At 35.6% G+C, this 18,235-nt stretch overlaps 1 protein-coding gene across 5 annotated transcripts in view; it reads left to right on the forward strand.

Moving 5' to 3' along the window:
* Positions 1–18,235, forward strand: part of FAM13A (family with sequence similarity 13 member A) — a 220,791-nt gene that overhangs the window by 143,762 nt on the left and 58,794 nt on the right. For all 5 annotated transcript variants that reach the window (XM_017848380.1, XM_017848381.1, XM_017848382.1 and 2 more), the window contains 2 exons: positions 11,862–11,903; positions 14,806–14,985. In XM_017848380.1, coding sequence (XP_017703869.1) covers positions 11,862–11,903; positions 14,806–14,985 — 222 coding nt within the window. The remainder of the gene's footprint in view (positions 1–11,861; positions 11,904–14,805; positions 14,986–18,235) is intronic.

Raw genomic sequence — 18,235 nt, forward strand, 5'->3', positions numbered from 1 at the left:
TGAAAGGGAAGAATAGATTATGCCAAACCCTTAGTAAGACTACAACATAATAAACATGACCTGCAAACTTAAGGTAGAGAACGTTCTTGGCCAGGATGTTCATACCCTGTTCTCTTTTATATTCTAGGCTGGAATCCCAAACAACAGGGCCCCTACCTCAGTTGCTCAGCTGAACATCAAAACAACTTGGTGGTGGTGTTCTTCTGTGCCATGTTCAACCTTTTATTGTCTGCATTCTTTTACCCGGCCTCCAGTCAGATCTGTCTAGGATCTGTTGCCGCTCTACTTCTGTTTGCCTGAGTTTTCAGTGTCTCCAAGCCTGCGTTTGGATTTCGGTGTTTGGTTTCCACTAAGACTCGGGTTCTGCATCTCCACTTGCTGTTTCTCCTCATCTCTACCAGCTCTCACCTCCCCTACACCACTTTCATGCTCCTATGAGCAGGATCAGATCCCATCCTTATCCCATTTCATCAGACTTCTATCCTTGAACTCCTTCTTTACAAATTCCTGGATTATACATATAACTTGCATGCCTAGAACCTGTGTTTAATGTGCTTTATCAAAATCTTAGGATATATGCTTCAGGGGCTATATACCAGTTTTGTTCATTGGGCTCTAACTAGCTCACCTGGCATCTGAAACTTGGTCCTTGCTTAGCTAACGCCTGTCTTCTAGCAGGTGCACTGATCTTCCTCTCTTTTCCTTTTCTCATTTAGTGCTCCATGAAAGTCCTGGAATTGACCATCTTTAAAAATATCAGCCCAAGTTTTAATACTCACAGTGCAAACTGAGGCTAAATTATTAATTTAGCAGGTTTGGATTAAGGTCAGCTTCAGTATTTTGTCTGTTTTCTAATTTTCCTGAAGGTGCATCAGATGGATTTATTTCTAAGTTAGCTGTTTTGCAGACAGACTTACTGCTTCTAATTTGGTTAATTTTTAATTGCCGGAGCCTAGGAACTATCAATTTTTCAGTATCATAACTGTACATTTATGTTAGAGAGAAATGACTTTGGCTAAATTCAAATTAAAATATTACCTTTTAGATGGGATCTGAATATTATACCATACCACTCCTATCCTGATATGTAGAAAACTTCTTTCTAAAGCATTTTAGATAGTTTTCTGAGGAATTGCTTTCCAAACAACTTATGCTAGAATTTTTTTTTTTTTTTTTTTTTTTTTTTTTTTTTTTGTATTATGGTTCATTAGCTTTAACTTTTAATAGTTTGTTTTTCTCCTTAAGAAGCATATTGTATGTTTTCTAAATGAATATTTTAAGGTAAAAATCCTTCATTATCACATGGGAGAGCTTTGGAGAAGTGTAGCATACCAGACATTACATTTATTCAAAAGCCTGTTTTAGGCTACTGACTAAGAAGTAGAACAAACAAGCAAGCTATTTATTTAAGTATCTACTTTTTTAGCAACATGATAAAGTCAGCTAGGTATCTGGATGTCTTTAAACACAACTACTTATCAAAAATATTTGTTTTCTTTTTTATTATAATAGTGTTTCCTTTTTTTTTTTTTTTTTTGAGATGGAGTCTCACTCTGTCACCCAGGCTGGAGTATAGTGGCATGATCTCGGCTCACTGCAACCTCCATCTCCTGGGTTCAAGCGATTCTCCTGCCTCAGCCTCCACAGTAGCTGGGATTACAGGCATCCACCACTAAGCCCAGCTAATTTTTGTAGTTTTAATAGAGAGGGGGTTTCACTATGTTGGCTAGGCTGGTCTCAAACTCTGACCTCAAGTGATACGCCCGCCTCGGCCTCCCAAAGTGCTGGGATTACAGGCACGAGCCACCACGCTTGGCCAGAGTAGTGTTTCTAAACTGAGGGGGCACATCCCTCTACCTGTGGAGCTCTGTTGTTTTGGTTTTGGTTTTTTTATTATGGTAAAATATAAACAAAGGTTGCCATCTTAGCCATTTTTAAATGTACAGTTCAGTGGCATTAAGTACATTCTCATTGTTACACAACTGTCATCACCATCCATCTTCAGAACTCTTTGTATCTTGTAAAACTAAATTCTGTACTCACTAAACACTAATTTTTCATTTCCTTCTTTCCTTATCCCCTGGCAACCACCATTTCACTCTCTGTCTTTAAGAATTTGACTACTCCAGGTACCTCATATAAGTGGGATCTTACAGTCTTTGTCCTTTTGTGACCAGCATATTTTACTTAGCATACCTCAGGGTCCATCCACGTTGTAGCATGTGTCAGAACTTTCTTCCTTTTGAAGGCTGAATAATATTTCCATCTATGTATATGCTACGTTTTGTTTATCTTTTCACCTGTCAATAGACACTTAGGTTGCTTCCATCTTTTGGGCATTGTGAATAATGCTGCTATGAACATGGATGTACAAATATCTGTCCAAGTCCTTGCTTTCATTTCTGTTGGGTATATACTCAGAAGTGGAATTGTTGGGGCCAGGCACAGTGGCTCATGGCTGTAATCCCAGCACTTTGAGAGGCCGAGGCCGGTGGATCACGAGGTCAGTAGATCAAGACCATCCTGGACAACACGGTGGAACCCAGTCTCTACTAAAATACAAAAAATTAGCCGTGCATGGTGGTGCATGCCTGTAGTCCCAGCTACTCAGGAGGCTAAGGCAGGGGAATCACTTGAACCTGGAAGGCGGAGGTTGCAGTGAGCCGAGATTGTGTCACTGCACTCCAGCCTGGTGACAGAGCAAGACTCTGTTTTAAAAAAAAGAAAAAGTGGAATTGTTGGAGCGTATGGTAGTTCTACGTTTAATTTGTTGAGGAACTTCCATACTATTTACTACCCTAGCTAGCAGCTACATCATTTTACATTTCCACAAGTACAGTACACAGTTCCAATTTGTCCATATTTTTGTCAATGCTTGTTATTTTGTTTTTTAATAATAACCATCCTTATAGTTATGAAGTATGTGGATTTCTTAAAGATGTTTGTGTCCCATTGGTCAGGATTCTAAGTCTCTGCTTGGGCTAGGTGCTTACACAGAACCAGACCAACAGTATAATTGAGGAATGGCTACAAAGTTTACTAATGTTTGTCATACAGTTTTTAAGACTCATTATTGAGTTCTTGATCTGAGAATCACTAGTCATTTTTTTTTTTTTTTTTTTTTTGCATAGTTAGATGTAAGTATAGATTCTAGGTTTAATTCTAAAAATGTTAATGAAATATTAAGCATATGTTAGAGCTATATAATTTAGAAAGATAAATTATATACATTTTAAATGATTTTCTTCATATCTTTTACCTCAGCATGATAAAGAATAATTCACTTGTAGAAAATTACACCTTTCCATTCTGCCTAGATCTCTTGTTACTTCATTCCTCAGTTTCCCTGCCTCCCTGTGGGCTTCCCTTTGTAGAACTTCAGATTTTAATAAAATTTAAGAATCTAGTTTAAACAGGTAGCAGACTGCCTTTGCTTGATACAGTACTCCCAGCTTTCTATTTAATATCCATGATAATATAAAATACAAACCCTAGAGACAGCTCTGTAGCAATGATAAAAACAAAAGCCACGTCAAAGGTCACATCATCTATGGGGTGGGCAGAGAAACATATTTTTACCTTGCAGACTTCATGTTCTGCCATCTGAACAATACAGATAGCCACAAAGAGAAAAGGAAGGGAGGAAAAACTGACTTTGCTTTCTTCTACTGTCTATTGCACTAACCAGAAAAGTTGGTGACATTTCCTCAACTGAGCAGAAACTTATTTTCTGAACCATCTAGAGCCGAGTTGTGTTACTGTTTTTCACCTCTCTGCCCTCATCAGCTTTTATACTTTAATATCCATTCAGACAAGAATACTCAGCGTACAAAACAATGGGGAGGAAAGGGATTCTCCTGGGATGCTCAGTCACCTAGCAAAAGCATTTGAGAAAGGGATAAAGGCAAGAAGATTATTGGATTTTCATATGTGCTTTCAAGTGTACAGTACCCCAAAACAAACCACAAATTTGTTTCTGATTCTCCAGCATAATCATAAAATGGAACCAAAAAGCAAGTCTACCTAAGTAGTTATTATAGATTATTCTAGGGCAGATTCAGATACTGGCTCTTCAAATCTAAATCCAGGAGGAGCCATCTGCTCACAGCCAGGTAGACAATTATATAAGCTAAGAACAGTCTACCTACCCAGGTTGTTGGAAATGGTTCTACCTAGATTGATTGTTCCACCTCAAGAACCACTAAGCACAAAGAAAGAATTTGGGACCTATGAAGAGAAATGACAAACTAGGGGAAAGGATGATTTGCCTCGATGACTCAGCATAAAAACAGAATCTAGAGAATTGAGTTTTATAAAATTCAGATGAAAACTTGAGAAGTAATATTGTTAATCTTCTCAAAAAATGCTCAAGGACATAAACCTTTCTGAAACATTAGTAGGAAGCCATTAAAGTGGAGTAGGCTTAGAATTGAAAGACTGGGGATACAGAAAGAACAGCTGAAATGAGGAGGGAAAAACAACCCTAGAAATGTTTTAGAAGAGACTTTAAAACTATGTTGAAGGCAGTAAAGAACAGAAATGATTAAAATCAGTCAAATACATGATGAAAGAGAAACTGGAGAAGCCCTTCTGGAATAAAAAGGAACAGGATAAAGATAAAAACTACATGACAGCCTGTACACAGTAGCTCTGTCCTGTAATCCCAGCACTTTTGGAGGCCAGAGTGGGAGGATCTCTTGAAACAAAGGAGTCTGAGACCAACCTGGGCAACATAGCAAGGTTCTGTCTCTATAAGAAAATAAATAAATTGGCCAGATGTCTTGATGTACATGAGTTTCTTTTGAGGCCAAAGTAAGAGGATTGCTTGAGCCCAGGAGTTTGAGATTTCAGTGAACTATGATGACGCCACTGTACTCCCTCCAGCCTGGGTGACAGAGCAAGACACTGTCTAAAAAAGAAAAACCACAGAACTGTCAGAATAATAATGTTAGATGTGAAAGTCAGAGATTGAAAAGCCATCTGAAAACTATAATTCGAATGAAGACATATTTGTAAAAGTACAAGTATAGGGTATGCCCAGCTAAGTGAGAGATAAATTTAAAAAACAATTAGTATGAGGTAGAGATCTGATTATTAGCATTGGTGGAAGGGCAAAGAAAGTAATGAAGCTATAAATTTCTTGTCTTACATAAACAGGAAAATAGAAGCAGGTGTCAAGAGGTTTTTTTGCTTCTTTTCTTGTTTTATTAGGTTGGTGTGAAAGTAATTGTGGTTTTGCCATATTTTTAATAATGAGAGAAATATGGGCATGAAAAGCAACCATAGTAGAATTTTGCATAGGATTCCTGTATTCAAGATGCCTTCAAAAGAGAAGAGTAATGGCAGCAACCAAAGGAAAAACAAGTTCCCAAATTAGAAAGCATAAAGCAAAAACAATACTAGAACAAATCTATCAGCTATGACAATAAATGTAAATGGATTAAAATCTTTAAGAAAAGCTAAAATACTAAAAAAAAAAAAAAAAAAAAACTCTAGTTGAACTATACTGTTTGCAAAAGAGTTATACCTAAAACAAAGTGGCACAGAAAGGTCAATGATAAAAAGATAAACATATATCTGATAAATGTGAACAGACAACTGAAGTTGAAGGCCAAATTTGTTAGAAAAGATAAACTGGACTTACTTTATTATCTAGATTTACAGTATTATCAAATCATATAAATTTAAATTCTTATATTATCAAGGATAAACAAGTAAACACATTTGAAATATAGGACTTATGCATGTAACTATATGTCCATAACAAAATTTATAGGATATATAGCATTGAGAATTTTGTAAAATTAATAAAATTTCAAATAAATGAGCACCTATATACATATGTGAAACTTTGCATAGTACAAATAGAGCTCAATCAAGCATTTCTGCTACTTTATAAACAGTATTCAGCTATCTTTAAAAGTTCTTAAAGAGTAGAAATTTTGATAGCCAACAATTTCTGACCACACTGTAATTAATGACAAAAAAAAATTTCAATAAACCAGTGAAAACTCTTGTAAGGGGACAGGAGGAAGGGGATAACTCAAAGAGTAAATAAGAATCTCAAGTGCATATTGTTAAGAAAATAAAGAAAAAGTATATATCAAAATTTGTGGAATAAAGTCTAAACTTTTTAAAGAGGTAACCTAACACAAGATTGAAGATAAATCAGCCACACATTCAGAATAAGAAGTTATAGAAAGGAAGAAAAAGCAATCTCTTTGAAACCTAAAAGAATTCATTAATAATAAAAGAAAACAGAAAACAAGCAGAACTGATATTTGAGTTCAGGAGCTGGTTCTTTGAGAGTAAAATGAAAATTACAAGATACAAAATTCTTGATAAGCTTAAAAAAATGAGAGATGATACTAATAATCATAATTTAAGTTTACTGTAAGGGTTATAATACTTTTTTAAAAGATTAGAGAACACTTCGTGCAATTTGAAACTAATAAACATGAAAACCTAGAAGAAATAAAATTTTCTGCATTATATAAATTTGGAGAAAAGAAAAAATCTATTTAAATAAAAAAAGAAAACACTTTTAGTAACCTAATTCTAATGAAATAACTAAAGGTATAGCCACAGATTTATGTAAATAGTAGCATTATTTGAGAATAAAGATTATTCAGAGAATTGAGGACATGCTCTGAAGCCGGACTACATAGATAGAATGGAGCTGTGTAAACTTAAATTAGATACTTCTCTGATCTTCAATTTTCTGTAAAATGGAAAAGAGATACAGTATGTAAGTGAATTATGCACTGCATTTTATAATTTTGTTAATATAGACCTTAGTGTAAAACTAAAAAAACTTCCAATTTCTTTTATGCTAAAACATACTAAATATATGAAATTGAAAACATCAATAATTGTCAAAAGAAGCTGTATAAAAGATGAGTATTCTGACATTTTGATGGGTTACATTTGATTTGTTAGAATAAATTTTATATAGTATTAAGATATAGCTGTGAAGAGTAATTTTTTTCTTCAAATCAGACTATTTAAAAGAATAGGAAATTTGAATTAGAGAAGGTATGAGGACAAATATTTTCCTCTTTTGAGTTATATCCATGTAGTATGTTTTCAATTTTATTCTAGTATATTATGCACAGTATTCAATTTTAAACCAAAATTTGAGGCTACCCAAAATGTTTGTGATCATGCAACTTTCATCAGAGTTTAAATACCTACAAATGTTCCGATAAAGTTCTGCATATGATAATCATAGCTAGAGGTTAAAGCAAAAGGAATAAATATCGAGGATTGAATTGTTTTAATGTAGGACACTGTGAAGAATGCACTAAAATTATGAACAAAATTTAATTTAGAAAGCTGTTACACAATAACAAATATGTGTGTTGTTATATATGTATAATGTTGATGCTGCATATCAACTTACAGTATTTTAAGATGATACTGAAAATACTATACTTTGTTAAATTGACAAATTAAAAATTTTAGGCTATTTTGATGATTGTTACATGAGATTTATCCTTAGATTTATTTAAGCAAACATCTCATAATTGTCTTTTAATCCTTGCTCTATTAGAAAATAGAGTAAATTTAAATATTATATCTTAGAGAAACTGATAATTTTGTTGGACCTCATGTTTCCTAATAAAACGGTAATATTTTACAGGCAGGATTTTATATGCCATAGAGGAGAACATACTGAAATAAGAGAACACACAGAAAAGAAAACACATGCTTTTCAAGATGTCTCCATTTTGTAAATTTGAAACCTCTTTTGAAATGTATGCTTTTTTATTTCAAATCAAGAGATTTAATTAAAGAATCACTTGTCAACAGGCATCTGTGCATCTTATCACATGCAAATTTTAGAGACTAATATTGCTGAGCATAATTGGCTTAAGGAAATATAGTTTGGGTTTTGCTAATAAAAATAAAGACTAAAGATATTTCAATATGTCATAGACTATATTTCAAAGTAGGCTTAGAATCTATTTTAAATGACCATACCAATAGAATATTCAGTTGCATCATCACTAACAGTAGGCTTAGGTTTGAATTTGGCCATAGAACTGGGATCTGCATATGAGTGAGCATCTTTCTTTCCATTTTAAATACTTGCTTTGTCAACATTAGGAAATGAACGCTTCCATATCCAACTGTTTATAATGCATAAGTAAGAAATTTTCTTAGCAAATCAGTCAAGGACTCTGAGAAAGAAAAATTCATTATTAGCTCTCCGCAGAAGATAAAAAGCAAGCTACATGCAGATGAAGAAGGAAATTTCTTTATCTTTCACTTTGCCTTATTTGCTTATTGTTTAAATGCTTATTGCTTTTTTGTCAGTATCTTAGTTATGGAAGAAATCTCTATTGCTGTTGTTAAATATTCTTTAAAATTTTGTTAAGGGTGAATTGTTAAGTACATCCCACAGGAACTATGACGGTGGATACCTGAACTAAATACCAAAGTTATTTTGGTAACTAATAAACCATAAATTTATCTGATACTATGTCATAAAACTAAATATGCAGTCATAACCTTTTGTAATGATTTAAACTTTAGGCAGTAAGCTTGAACCTGAGATAGAACAATTTTTTGAGGTTTCTTTTAGAGGTAAAAGAAACCACAGAGATCACTAGCCAGACTTTTCATTTTCTGTGTGAAGAATCCAACCCAATGCAGCCAAGCTAACCAACAACCTGCCAGTGATTTTGTCTAATCAACTGCAGAGCCAAGACCAGAACTTTCTTTTCTGATTACCAATGGAAAATATCTTCTCATAATACTTTATTTATAGGAATTCTATTAAAAGAACCTGAAATTATAGACTAGTTAAATATACCAGAAATTCCAGAGGACTATTAAGAACATCACACTTTATTCTAAAACTGTCCTAAAATAAATATACTAGCAAAAATATGAATATGATTTAATTACTTTGTTTTATTATTGATTTATTTGTTTACTTTTGTATTCTGAGAAATGTGCTCTACAACTGATTTAGATGGTTCAGGTCATTTTTCTCTAAGCTGTTGGAGAAATTTCAATGTGTTGACTTTTATTCACTGAGGTTAACATGAGTTTTCTGTATCATACCTTCATTACTTAGATTACAGGGGGGAGGGGGGAGGGATTGCATTGGGAGTTATACCTGATGTAAATGACGAGTTGATGGGTGCTGACGAGTTAATGGGTGCAGCACACCAACATGGCACAAGTATATATATGTAACAAACCTGCACGTTATGCACATGTACCCTAGAACTTAAAGTATAATAAAAAAAATTAAAAAAAAAAGATTACAGTATTTAAAAATCATTATTGGGATATTTAAGTAATCGAAGTTTTAAAGAATTTTGGTTGCAAGGATATAGAGCTTCTGCCACTCAGTGTCTTCCACAAACCAACAGTATTAGAATCACTGAGGAGTGTATTAGAAATGCAGTCTCAGCTTCCCCTTCCCAAGACCTAGACCTGCTGAATCACAGTCTGTATTAACAAGTGCCAAGGTGATTTCCTATGCACATTAAGAATGAAGAAGCACTTATTTAAAGAGTTAGAAATCTCAGACCCTCATCTTGTTTGTTGTTTCCTTGTCTTTTTCTTTTTTGCCTTTCTTTCTTCACTCTCCCTTCATAGAAAATGAACGTCAAAACATCAGGATCTGCTTTAATAGTCAAAAAGAAGACAGTTCAAAACGATGTAGAAAGGATGAAAGGAAATACATGTCTTCATTCTGAGATGGCATAGGGGACTAACAAGCTAATGACATGTCTTTGGAATGTTTTTTAGCATCTAGCAGATCCACATTCTTTACTCTCTTCTGAGTTTTCCCCGAGTCATTACTCACATGGGTCCCTGCTCTCAAAACCAAGGTTGTGTAACTGTACTGAGAAGTGGAGTATAGGAGTTAATTATATAGTGTTGAATTTACAGAGGGTGAGCCACAAAGTAGCAAAAGCAAGAACTGCTTGTTCCAGTTAAAGACAGAAAGCAGAAAGGGGTTTATTGTTGGTTATGTAGCCTGGGAACCACTATGAATAACAGGCATTGTAAGGCAGAAGAGAAATTGTTGTAATTAAAAGCAAAGTAAAATACCTAAGGCCAGGGAGGCCTCCATATCCAGAGATGACTGTAGTGAGTAACAGATTGAAAGACAAGCTAGTGGAGTGATTAAGAGCTTAGACTCTGAGCTAAAACTTTTCTTGGTTCAAATCCCAGCTCATCCTATTTCTTGGCTCTATGGCTGTGGGTAAGTTATTTAACCTTTCTACCCTCTTCATCTGAAAACAGTAGTACCTCTTCATAGGGTTGTTGTAAATAATAAGTGAAAAAAAAATCTATGTAAAAAGTACTTAGCACAGTGTCTGGAACATAGTAAGTACTCAGTAAGTCTTAGGTGTTTGTATTTATTTATTTATCTTCTTAATTATTTAATACTTACTTGAATCAGCTTCCCTTTTACCTAATCACATGATTTTATGTGGTTTTTCTGGGTTTCAGCCATGGTCTGTGGCCATAACAAAGAACTACAGCTTTAACTAAAGAAAATAGTCTTGGGTAAACATTTTTTGATCACCTCTGGGATAATGAGTACTATGGAAGACATGATGGTGGTGGTAGTGGGAGGGAGTGTGATGAAAGAAAATGAGAAATATTATACAATGCCTTGAGGCTTTGAGATTCTACATTAAAAGAGATGAGATATACACTTACATGGGAGAAAAACCTGACAGATGATTCCCAAGCAACATATTCATATGTTGAAAATTATACCGTATAAATTAGAATGTTTGGAGTAATTGAAAGACAACTATCAATATTGGTCCTTAACAACTTTGATTTTCTTTGAATGTCTTCTACCAAGAAGGAAAAGAACTATTAGAACTATTAGGTAGAAAAATAGTTTGACACGACTAAAGATTGTCTCAAATCTGCTCAATATTTAACCTCTTTTTTTAAAGGACAGACACTTTTAAATCTTGATTCAAAAGCCAACTAAACACTAGAGGGCAGGTTGTGAGAATGTAATGTGTTAATACAATTATATAATTGTATAACTGCCACCCTCAACACTCATTGTGGTTATGTGAACATAAGTGCAAGCATGAGGGGGAAAGTTCCAAAGCTTGCTAACCTGATAGTGTTTTGTAATTTTATCATTCTACTTTGTGTTGACCACTTCTCAATACTTTTAAAAGAATTCAGGCTTTAGAAAAAATGGGAAAGTCATGAAAGTTTGTAAGTGCTCAACAAAAACATTATAAATTAGATGTTAAGCTGACACATTACAGAGCTTGAGATGCTTTCCATCCTGAGAAACTTAGGAAAAAAATGTGGCTTCGAAAATATGGTTTAGAAATAGTCATATAGAAAACAACATTGGTTCCTTGTTCTCTATCCCTGTGGTCCCCACTGCCCTCTGCCTGTTGAGGGCAGAGTTTTAGAAAGATGTTCTGTTTCCTGGCCTAAGAGGAGAAGGAAGGGAATAGATTTGGGCTGGGGAAAGATAGAAATAGGTGAAGTAGGTGGCAGGAAGTCACTTGGCCACAACTGACATTTTAGGAAAATGAAAAGACCTTGAACTAGGGCTGCTGTGGCAATAGGTTGACAGCTAAGAGATGGTTCTCCAAATTTATAGAATTGTCTGCCATGGACATCTTTTAAAAGGAGAAAAAGCCACTGTTATAAGGAAGCCGGGCCATCTCCATTTCTAGAAACAAGCGAAAAATGAGCATCTTTCATTGGATGGTTAAACATTGTTTTGAGGATCACTTGGGAATGAGCTAATTTCTTTCAGCCTGCGATCCGCTTCAGATGTTTGGTTCATCATCTCTGATCTTTCATCTAACCTGACTTTCTTTCTCTTTGCTTCTTTTCTGCAGTGCTCATGTACCCCAAGTCAGCAATGTGTCTGCAACCGGAGAGTAAGTTATTTGGGTTGGGTTTTTGGGCTTTGGGTTTTATTTTTAATGCCCTTTTCCACTTATTAAACAGAAAAAAAAAAAAAGCAAGTCTAATGGTGTACAGTATTGGAAGATTCAGATAATAAGCAGCCAGTGACTTTTAAACTATATGGAGGAGAGGACTACATAGGTTTTCTTATTTGAGCTTCTGTATGTGTATTCCTACAGACGACTCCAACATTAGAAAATATGAGCTTTTTGTTTACTTCATTAAAAATAATGCCAGGATCATTTAATATTAGCAAGTAGTCTAATGTGCTTTGGGAGGCATCTTGCAATGGATAATGTAATTAAAGGTTAAACCATTAATCATGTCTTTACTCCTGCTTAGTTCATTTGACTGAACCTACATTGACTGAGTGCCTGCAACACACCGGGTACATGTTAGATGTGTAATGTCAAAGATGCCTTGGGCCCTGTCTTCAAGGATGTTACAGTCTAATAGGGATGCAGAAAAGAAAAGTTAGTGATGGCAACAAGTCCCTGGTCCACAGGGCAGTGGCAGTACTCTCTTAATTATGTCATCACACGCCACTTCCTCCAAAGTCTTCCACTGACACTTAGACTAAACCTAAACTCCAGTTATCAGTCCTTGCTAACGCCTCTGACCATATTGCTCATTACACTTCAGCCACATGACCTGCTGTTCCCAGGGAGGGCCAACCTTATTGCTGCCTCAGAGACTTTGTGTTGGCTGTTCCTCAGCCTGACCAGCACTTTCTTATCATTCACTCCTTGTTCAAGTGTCATCTTATCCAGGATTCTATTCCTAACTACCCATATTCACTTGCCACCACTTTACTCAGTGTTTTAGAGAACTTATTACTATTGGAAATTACATTATTTCTTTATTATCTATCTTGCCCTACAGGAATGTAAGCTCTGTAAATACAAGGAGCTTGTCTGTCATGTTCATTGCTATCTCCCCACTGCCTAGAAAAGTGCCTGGCATATATTAGGCACTAAGTAAATAGTCATTGAATGACGGAACAGCTCCTGGCCCACATATGTTTCCATCACACGTACCTGTTCTCCTTACTTGCTGGGACATGAGTGGGCCTTTTTGGAGCATCTTCTCTTGGCAAGGATCAGGTGTAGGAGGTGGGGTGAATGGGTGTGATAGGGAGAAGAGAGAAGAATTAGAAGAAGCACTAGTTGAAATGAATTTGGATCTAACAGGATGAATTTCAATTTTTTTAATTCCTTGTTGGGAGAGAAAACAATCAGAGGGCAGGACTGACCTCCTTTGGCTTTGTCAGTTTCAAAGATATTCAAGAACTGCACCAAGACTGACATATTCTTGCCTTTTTCATTTCCTAATAACCTTTCCTTATGGGTCTTGTACAGCTTGGAAAAGGTGCAGGGTTGTTCTGTTTAGGTATTTCAGTTTCATCTGGATGTTTGGTATGTTGTAGGAGGCCACCTCTGACATAATGCATTTTATGGCTTCCTCATGAATGTGTTATTTATATATTGTGTACATCTCTTATGTGTATATTAATTTACTCACAATCCTCTGAACTGCAATTAAATAATCTTGAATCATTTGACACATGGAGTTCTATGTATAAAAGTTCTAATGCCCAAGTTAATTGGACTATACTTCCTCCTGATCTTAAAATATTTTTAATAAAATTTGAATAAGATAACTATGAGTGGATTATAAAACTGCATTTGAAAAATCTGAAATTAGTTAAGTTCTCAAAACACATTTTATTTAAGTAAATGCTATTTCTCAGCCTGAGCATTTAGAATATATATATAGTTCTTTTTCAAGTGAAGAGAAACATGGTTTGAAGAGTCAAGAACTTTCCAAAACAGCTTATTTGGAAATAATGTGGTGCCAAAAGAAGGTTTACACACCTTGAAAGATTCTACAGCTTTAAAAATGATTCCATTTATAGCTTACCATTCACTTTTCAGCTCTTTGTGCTTATCTATTTTCCTCAGGTTGAACAAAGTAAATCTATCCTTCCAATTTCAATAATATGTTTTNCAGCCTGAGCATAGAATATATATATAGTTCTTTTCAAGTGAAGAGAAACATGGTTTGAAGAGTCAAGAACTTTCCAAAACAGCTTATTTGGAAATAATGTGGTGCCAAAAGAAGGTTTACACACCTTGAAAGATTCTACAGCTTTAAAATGATTCCATTTATAGCTTACCATTCACTTTTCAGCTCTTTGTGCTTATCTATTTTCCTCAGGTTGAACAAAGTAAATCTATCCTTCCAATTTCAATAATATGTTTTGGGGTGTTTGCATGAATACAACTTTAATTATAAACATCACAATTTAATTGAATAGAGGTTAGGAAAGATTATGCCATGCTGTTATGAGTTCCAATTGTTCTGGTGAGTTTTTCCCCCAAATATCATTATTTTCATATAATTTGTCTTAGATTCTAAATAGATAATAGGCATCATAAAATTATTTGTGCCAGTTTGCTTTGCAAATCACTCTCTCTTCCTCTGTAGAATTGGTATGAAATTGCCTTTGTGAAAATAGGTCTACTATTATTCTATGAGGGCAAAAAAAAAAATCTTTCCTCATTCTATCTTATATTAACTGACCCCGGTTTCCTGAATGCCTCATAATTGTTGCTAGACTTGCCATGAGCATTTCAGCAATACTAGCTTCACGAAAATGAGAAAGTTATTAAATTGGCAGAATTATTTTCATTTACTTTTGGTTTTAGCACATAATGCAGATATTTTTTAGATTAATGCCTCATCATTGCTCATGAAGTTCTAAAGACCTTCCATTGGAAATACAGGTGTTCCCAAAACTGTAGGCACATATTTTTTTAAGGTGATCACTGATGAACTTGACTGCTTGAATGACTCTGCATTCTTTTTTGCCAGACTCTTAGAAAGAACCATCCGATCAGCTGTAGAACAACATCTTTTTGATGTTAATAACTCTGGAGGTCAAAGTTCAGAGGACTCAGAATCTGGAACACCATCTGCATCTTCTGCCACATCTGCCAGACAGCGCCGCCGCCAGTCCAAGGAGCAGGATGAAGCTCGACGTGGGAGAGACAAGTGAGTTGGCATTGATTCTTCCTCTTACTTGAGTTTTCTCTTCTTTTAAAAAATATACACCCAAATTAGTCACTGTGTTATAGTCGTACCTCCTGGTCCTCTCCCATTTCAGTATTTAGGTTAAAACTTTAAGAGTTTTCAGTTTGTCTATTCTAAACTTAGCTACATTTGGAAATTTATAGGTGATTGCATAAATATTTCTGTTTCATCCAGACATTTGGTATGTTGTTAGAAACCACCTCTGATTGAATACACCCTATGGCTTCCTCATAAATATCTTATTTAGAGGGATTCTGAACCATGGGTAGAGAAAGTTACCATATGGTATTTTTTTTTCTTGCTAGACAACATTAAGTTGACTATTTAGACTTGTTTATGAAGCAGCTGATTTCTCCATTATATTTATGTGATTAAATAGTCAGATATCACTATAATACTCTAACATTTGATTATGTTTTAGCATAAGAAAGGTTAGGCTTAAATCTACTCAAAAAATGAAAAGCCTAAGTTCTTTATTATAATAATCACTAATTTTAAGGCATTCCCATAGTATGATTTTTAAGAACAGTATTACAAAGAACTTTATTCTCCATGAAAAAAGATTTAATAAAATACAGATGAGCAATTACCATTTATATTATTTAATAATCATGATTTAAATTGTCAAGGAAAATAAATTTATATAGAGAATAGACTATGCAGCTTATGGCAGCTATTCAATATATTTTTCCCTGAAAGCTTCCAAAGGTTTATTTTTATTGATTGTAGGCCCTTTAGCCTCTTTATGGTGGTTGTTTGATGCTCCTATTAAATGTCAAAAAGCTAAACTGAACAGACACCTAGCCCCCCCTCATTCCTTTTTCTTTTTTTTTTTTTTTTTTTTTTTTTTTTTTTGAGACGGAGTGCTCGCTCTGTCGCCCCCGGGCTGGAGTGGCAGTGGCCCGCGGATCTTCAGGCCTGCACTGGCAAGCTCCGGCCTCCCGGCGTTCAAGCTATTCCTCCTGTTCAGCTCCGAGTAGCGCTGGGACTACAGGCGCCTGCCACCCGTGTCGGCCCGGCTAGTTTTTTGTACTTTTTTAGTAGAGACGGGGTTTTCCACCGTGTTAGCACAGAGATGGTGCTCGATCTCGCCGACCCGTCCGGTGATCCGCACCGTCTCGGCCTGCGCCCAAAGTGCTGGGATTACAGGCTTGAGCCACCGCGCCCGGCCCATTCTTTTTCTTTCTTTTCTTTTTTAATTTTTAATTTGTATGAATATATAATAGTCATACACCCCTCATTCTCATTCTTTTCACCTAGACTCATAATCTACATTAAACCCTTATGGAAAAAGCAAAAAAGCTTTGTTTTGTTTAAAGAAAAACACAAAAGATAAACAGTATAAATAAGTTTCATGCTGTACCTCACCGAGATGTTTAAGTGCTATATTAGCAAATGTAACTTTAGAAATAAAGCAGTATCAATAATATAACCCACTGATTTACAAGTAACATATGCAGTACTTTTCAAATAAATTCTCATGGAGCTGGTGGATAGAATAGTTGTAATATTTCATTTAGAAAATAGAAAAATTATAATACAGGAGATATTTACATTTCTTCTACTCCTGTGGCATGACATGAGATATTTACATTTAAAATTAGCTACTGACATGTTTATAGAAAATGTTTAGAAATATAATTAGTTTATATACTACCTCTAATATGTTGTAGAGAAAGCACAAATTATTCATTTGACACTGTTCTTATGCTCTGCCTCATTTTTTGCTGAGGAGTAGGTAGCAACATTTTGCATTTTAAAAATATCCTCAGTGTGTCACGATATCCTGCTTTCCACCCTCTTTGTTTGGACAGAGGGCTAGCAGGTGGAAGTGGGAAGTGGTGGGGAGCATGAGAGAGAACAGAGTGTGATGGTGCTGTTGGTGGATGCTTGGCAGCAGGTCTTGGGGAGGACAGTGGAGATAAAAACAGATGAGGGCCCGACAGGGCAGGGAAATGTGAAGCACAGCCTCACCTCTCCTGAAGAACTTAAATAGAGAGCTTCCCAAGCCCAGGGACATTTCTAGCATAAGTTATCTTGATTGTTTTTTACCAGCAACATCAGGAGAACAAAAGGAGATGGGGAATGGTAGCTGAGTGATGGTCTGGACTATACCCATGAAACCCTAGCCTTTCCCTTAATTGTTCTTCTCTTGGTATTGCCTTCACCACTCCTCCTGGTCAAATTATAGTTGGGCATTGAGGAAGAGAATCTTGGGGTGCAAATAGTACCTAACCTGACATACTGTGACACAATCGTGTCTTGATAGTCCTTCAACTCCCAGTCCATACTGAACGGCTTCTCTTAGCTCTCCAGGTCTTTGGAAGACTGAGACCCTTATCTCTCAAGCCCCCAGATCCCCTAATTTTGTCTGGTCCAGCTTTGACCACAGGTCAGTAGTCATTTCCTGCAACCCTTCTCCCCTCATCTTCATGCTGGGTTCTGTCATCCTTTCATTCAACTTCCTTGATCCAGCGTTCTCATTCCACTTATTTCTTCCCACCTCCACTCTTTTCCTTTTGCTCATCTGCTTGCTTGAAATACTTTTCCAGCAGGCTGATTCTTTCAGCATCTCCTCTTCGGTGTCAGAATTCTCTTTTAACCTTCCTTTCAATGAGCCACCACCATAAACGTCTTCTCCAGTATCTCCAGGAGAGTCATGAACATGTCATAAATTATAAGAAGGTCAAGAATCATTAATATAGCCTATAGTCAATGAGTTTATCATAGTATATGCTTCTATACAATTGATTCATTTAAGATTTTTCACAAGTCTTTTTTTTTTTATTTTATTATTATTTTTTTTTATTATACTTTAAGTATCTAGGGTAGCATGTGGCATAAAACGATGCAGGTATTGTTACATAATGTATAACTATATGCAACAAATTGTATGGGTGCTGGGCACCACAAATATCAACTCGTCAAGGCACCACATCATTACATCATTAATCATGCTATAACTACCCCCAAGTAGCAATCCCTCCCTCCCTCCCCCCTCCCCATGGATAAAAGCCCCGTGTAGTGATGATTCCCTATACAGCGAAGTCCAAAGACTTCATTGTATCATTCCCACCTATGAGATAAGAGAACATGAGCGGTGTTTGGTTTTCTCTTCTTGTGATAGTTTGGGCATAAGATGATGGTTTCCAAGCTGGCATCGCATGTCCCATAACAAGGACGCACAATCATCCTCTTTTTTAATGGCTGG

Source organism: Rhinopithecus bieti, unplaced genomic scaffold (assembly GCF_001698545.2).
Source record: "Rhinopithecus bieti isolate Rb0 unplaced genomic scaffold, ASM169854v2 scaffold_31076, whole genome shotgun sequence".
In the NCBI taxonomy this organism is placed as follows: domain Eukaryota; kingdom Metazoa; phylum Chordata; class Mammalia; order Primates; family Cercopithecidae; genus Rhinopithecus; species Rhinopithecus bieti.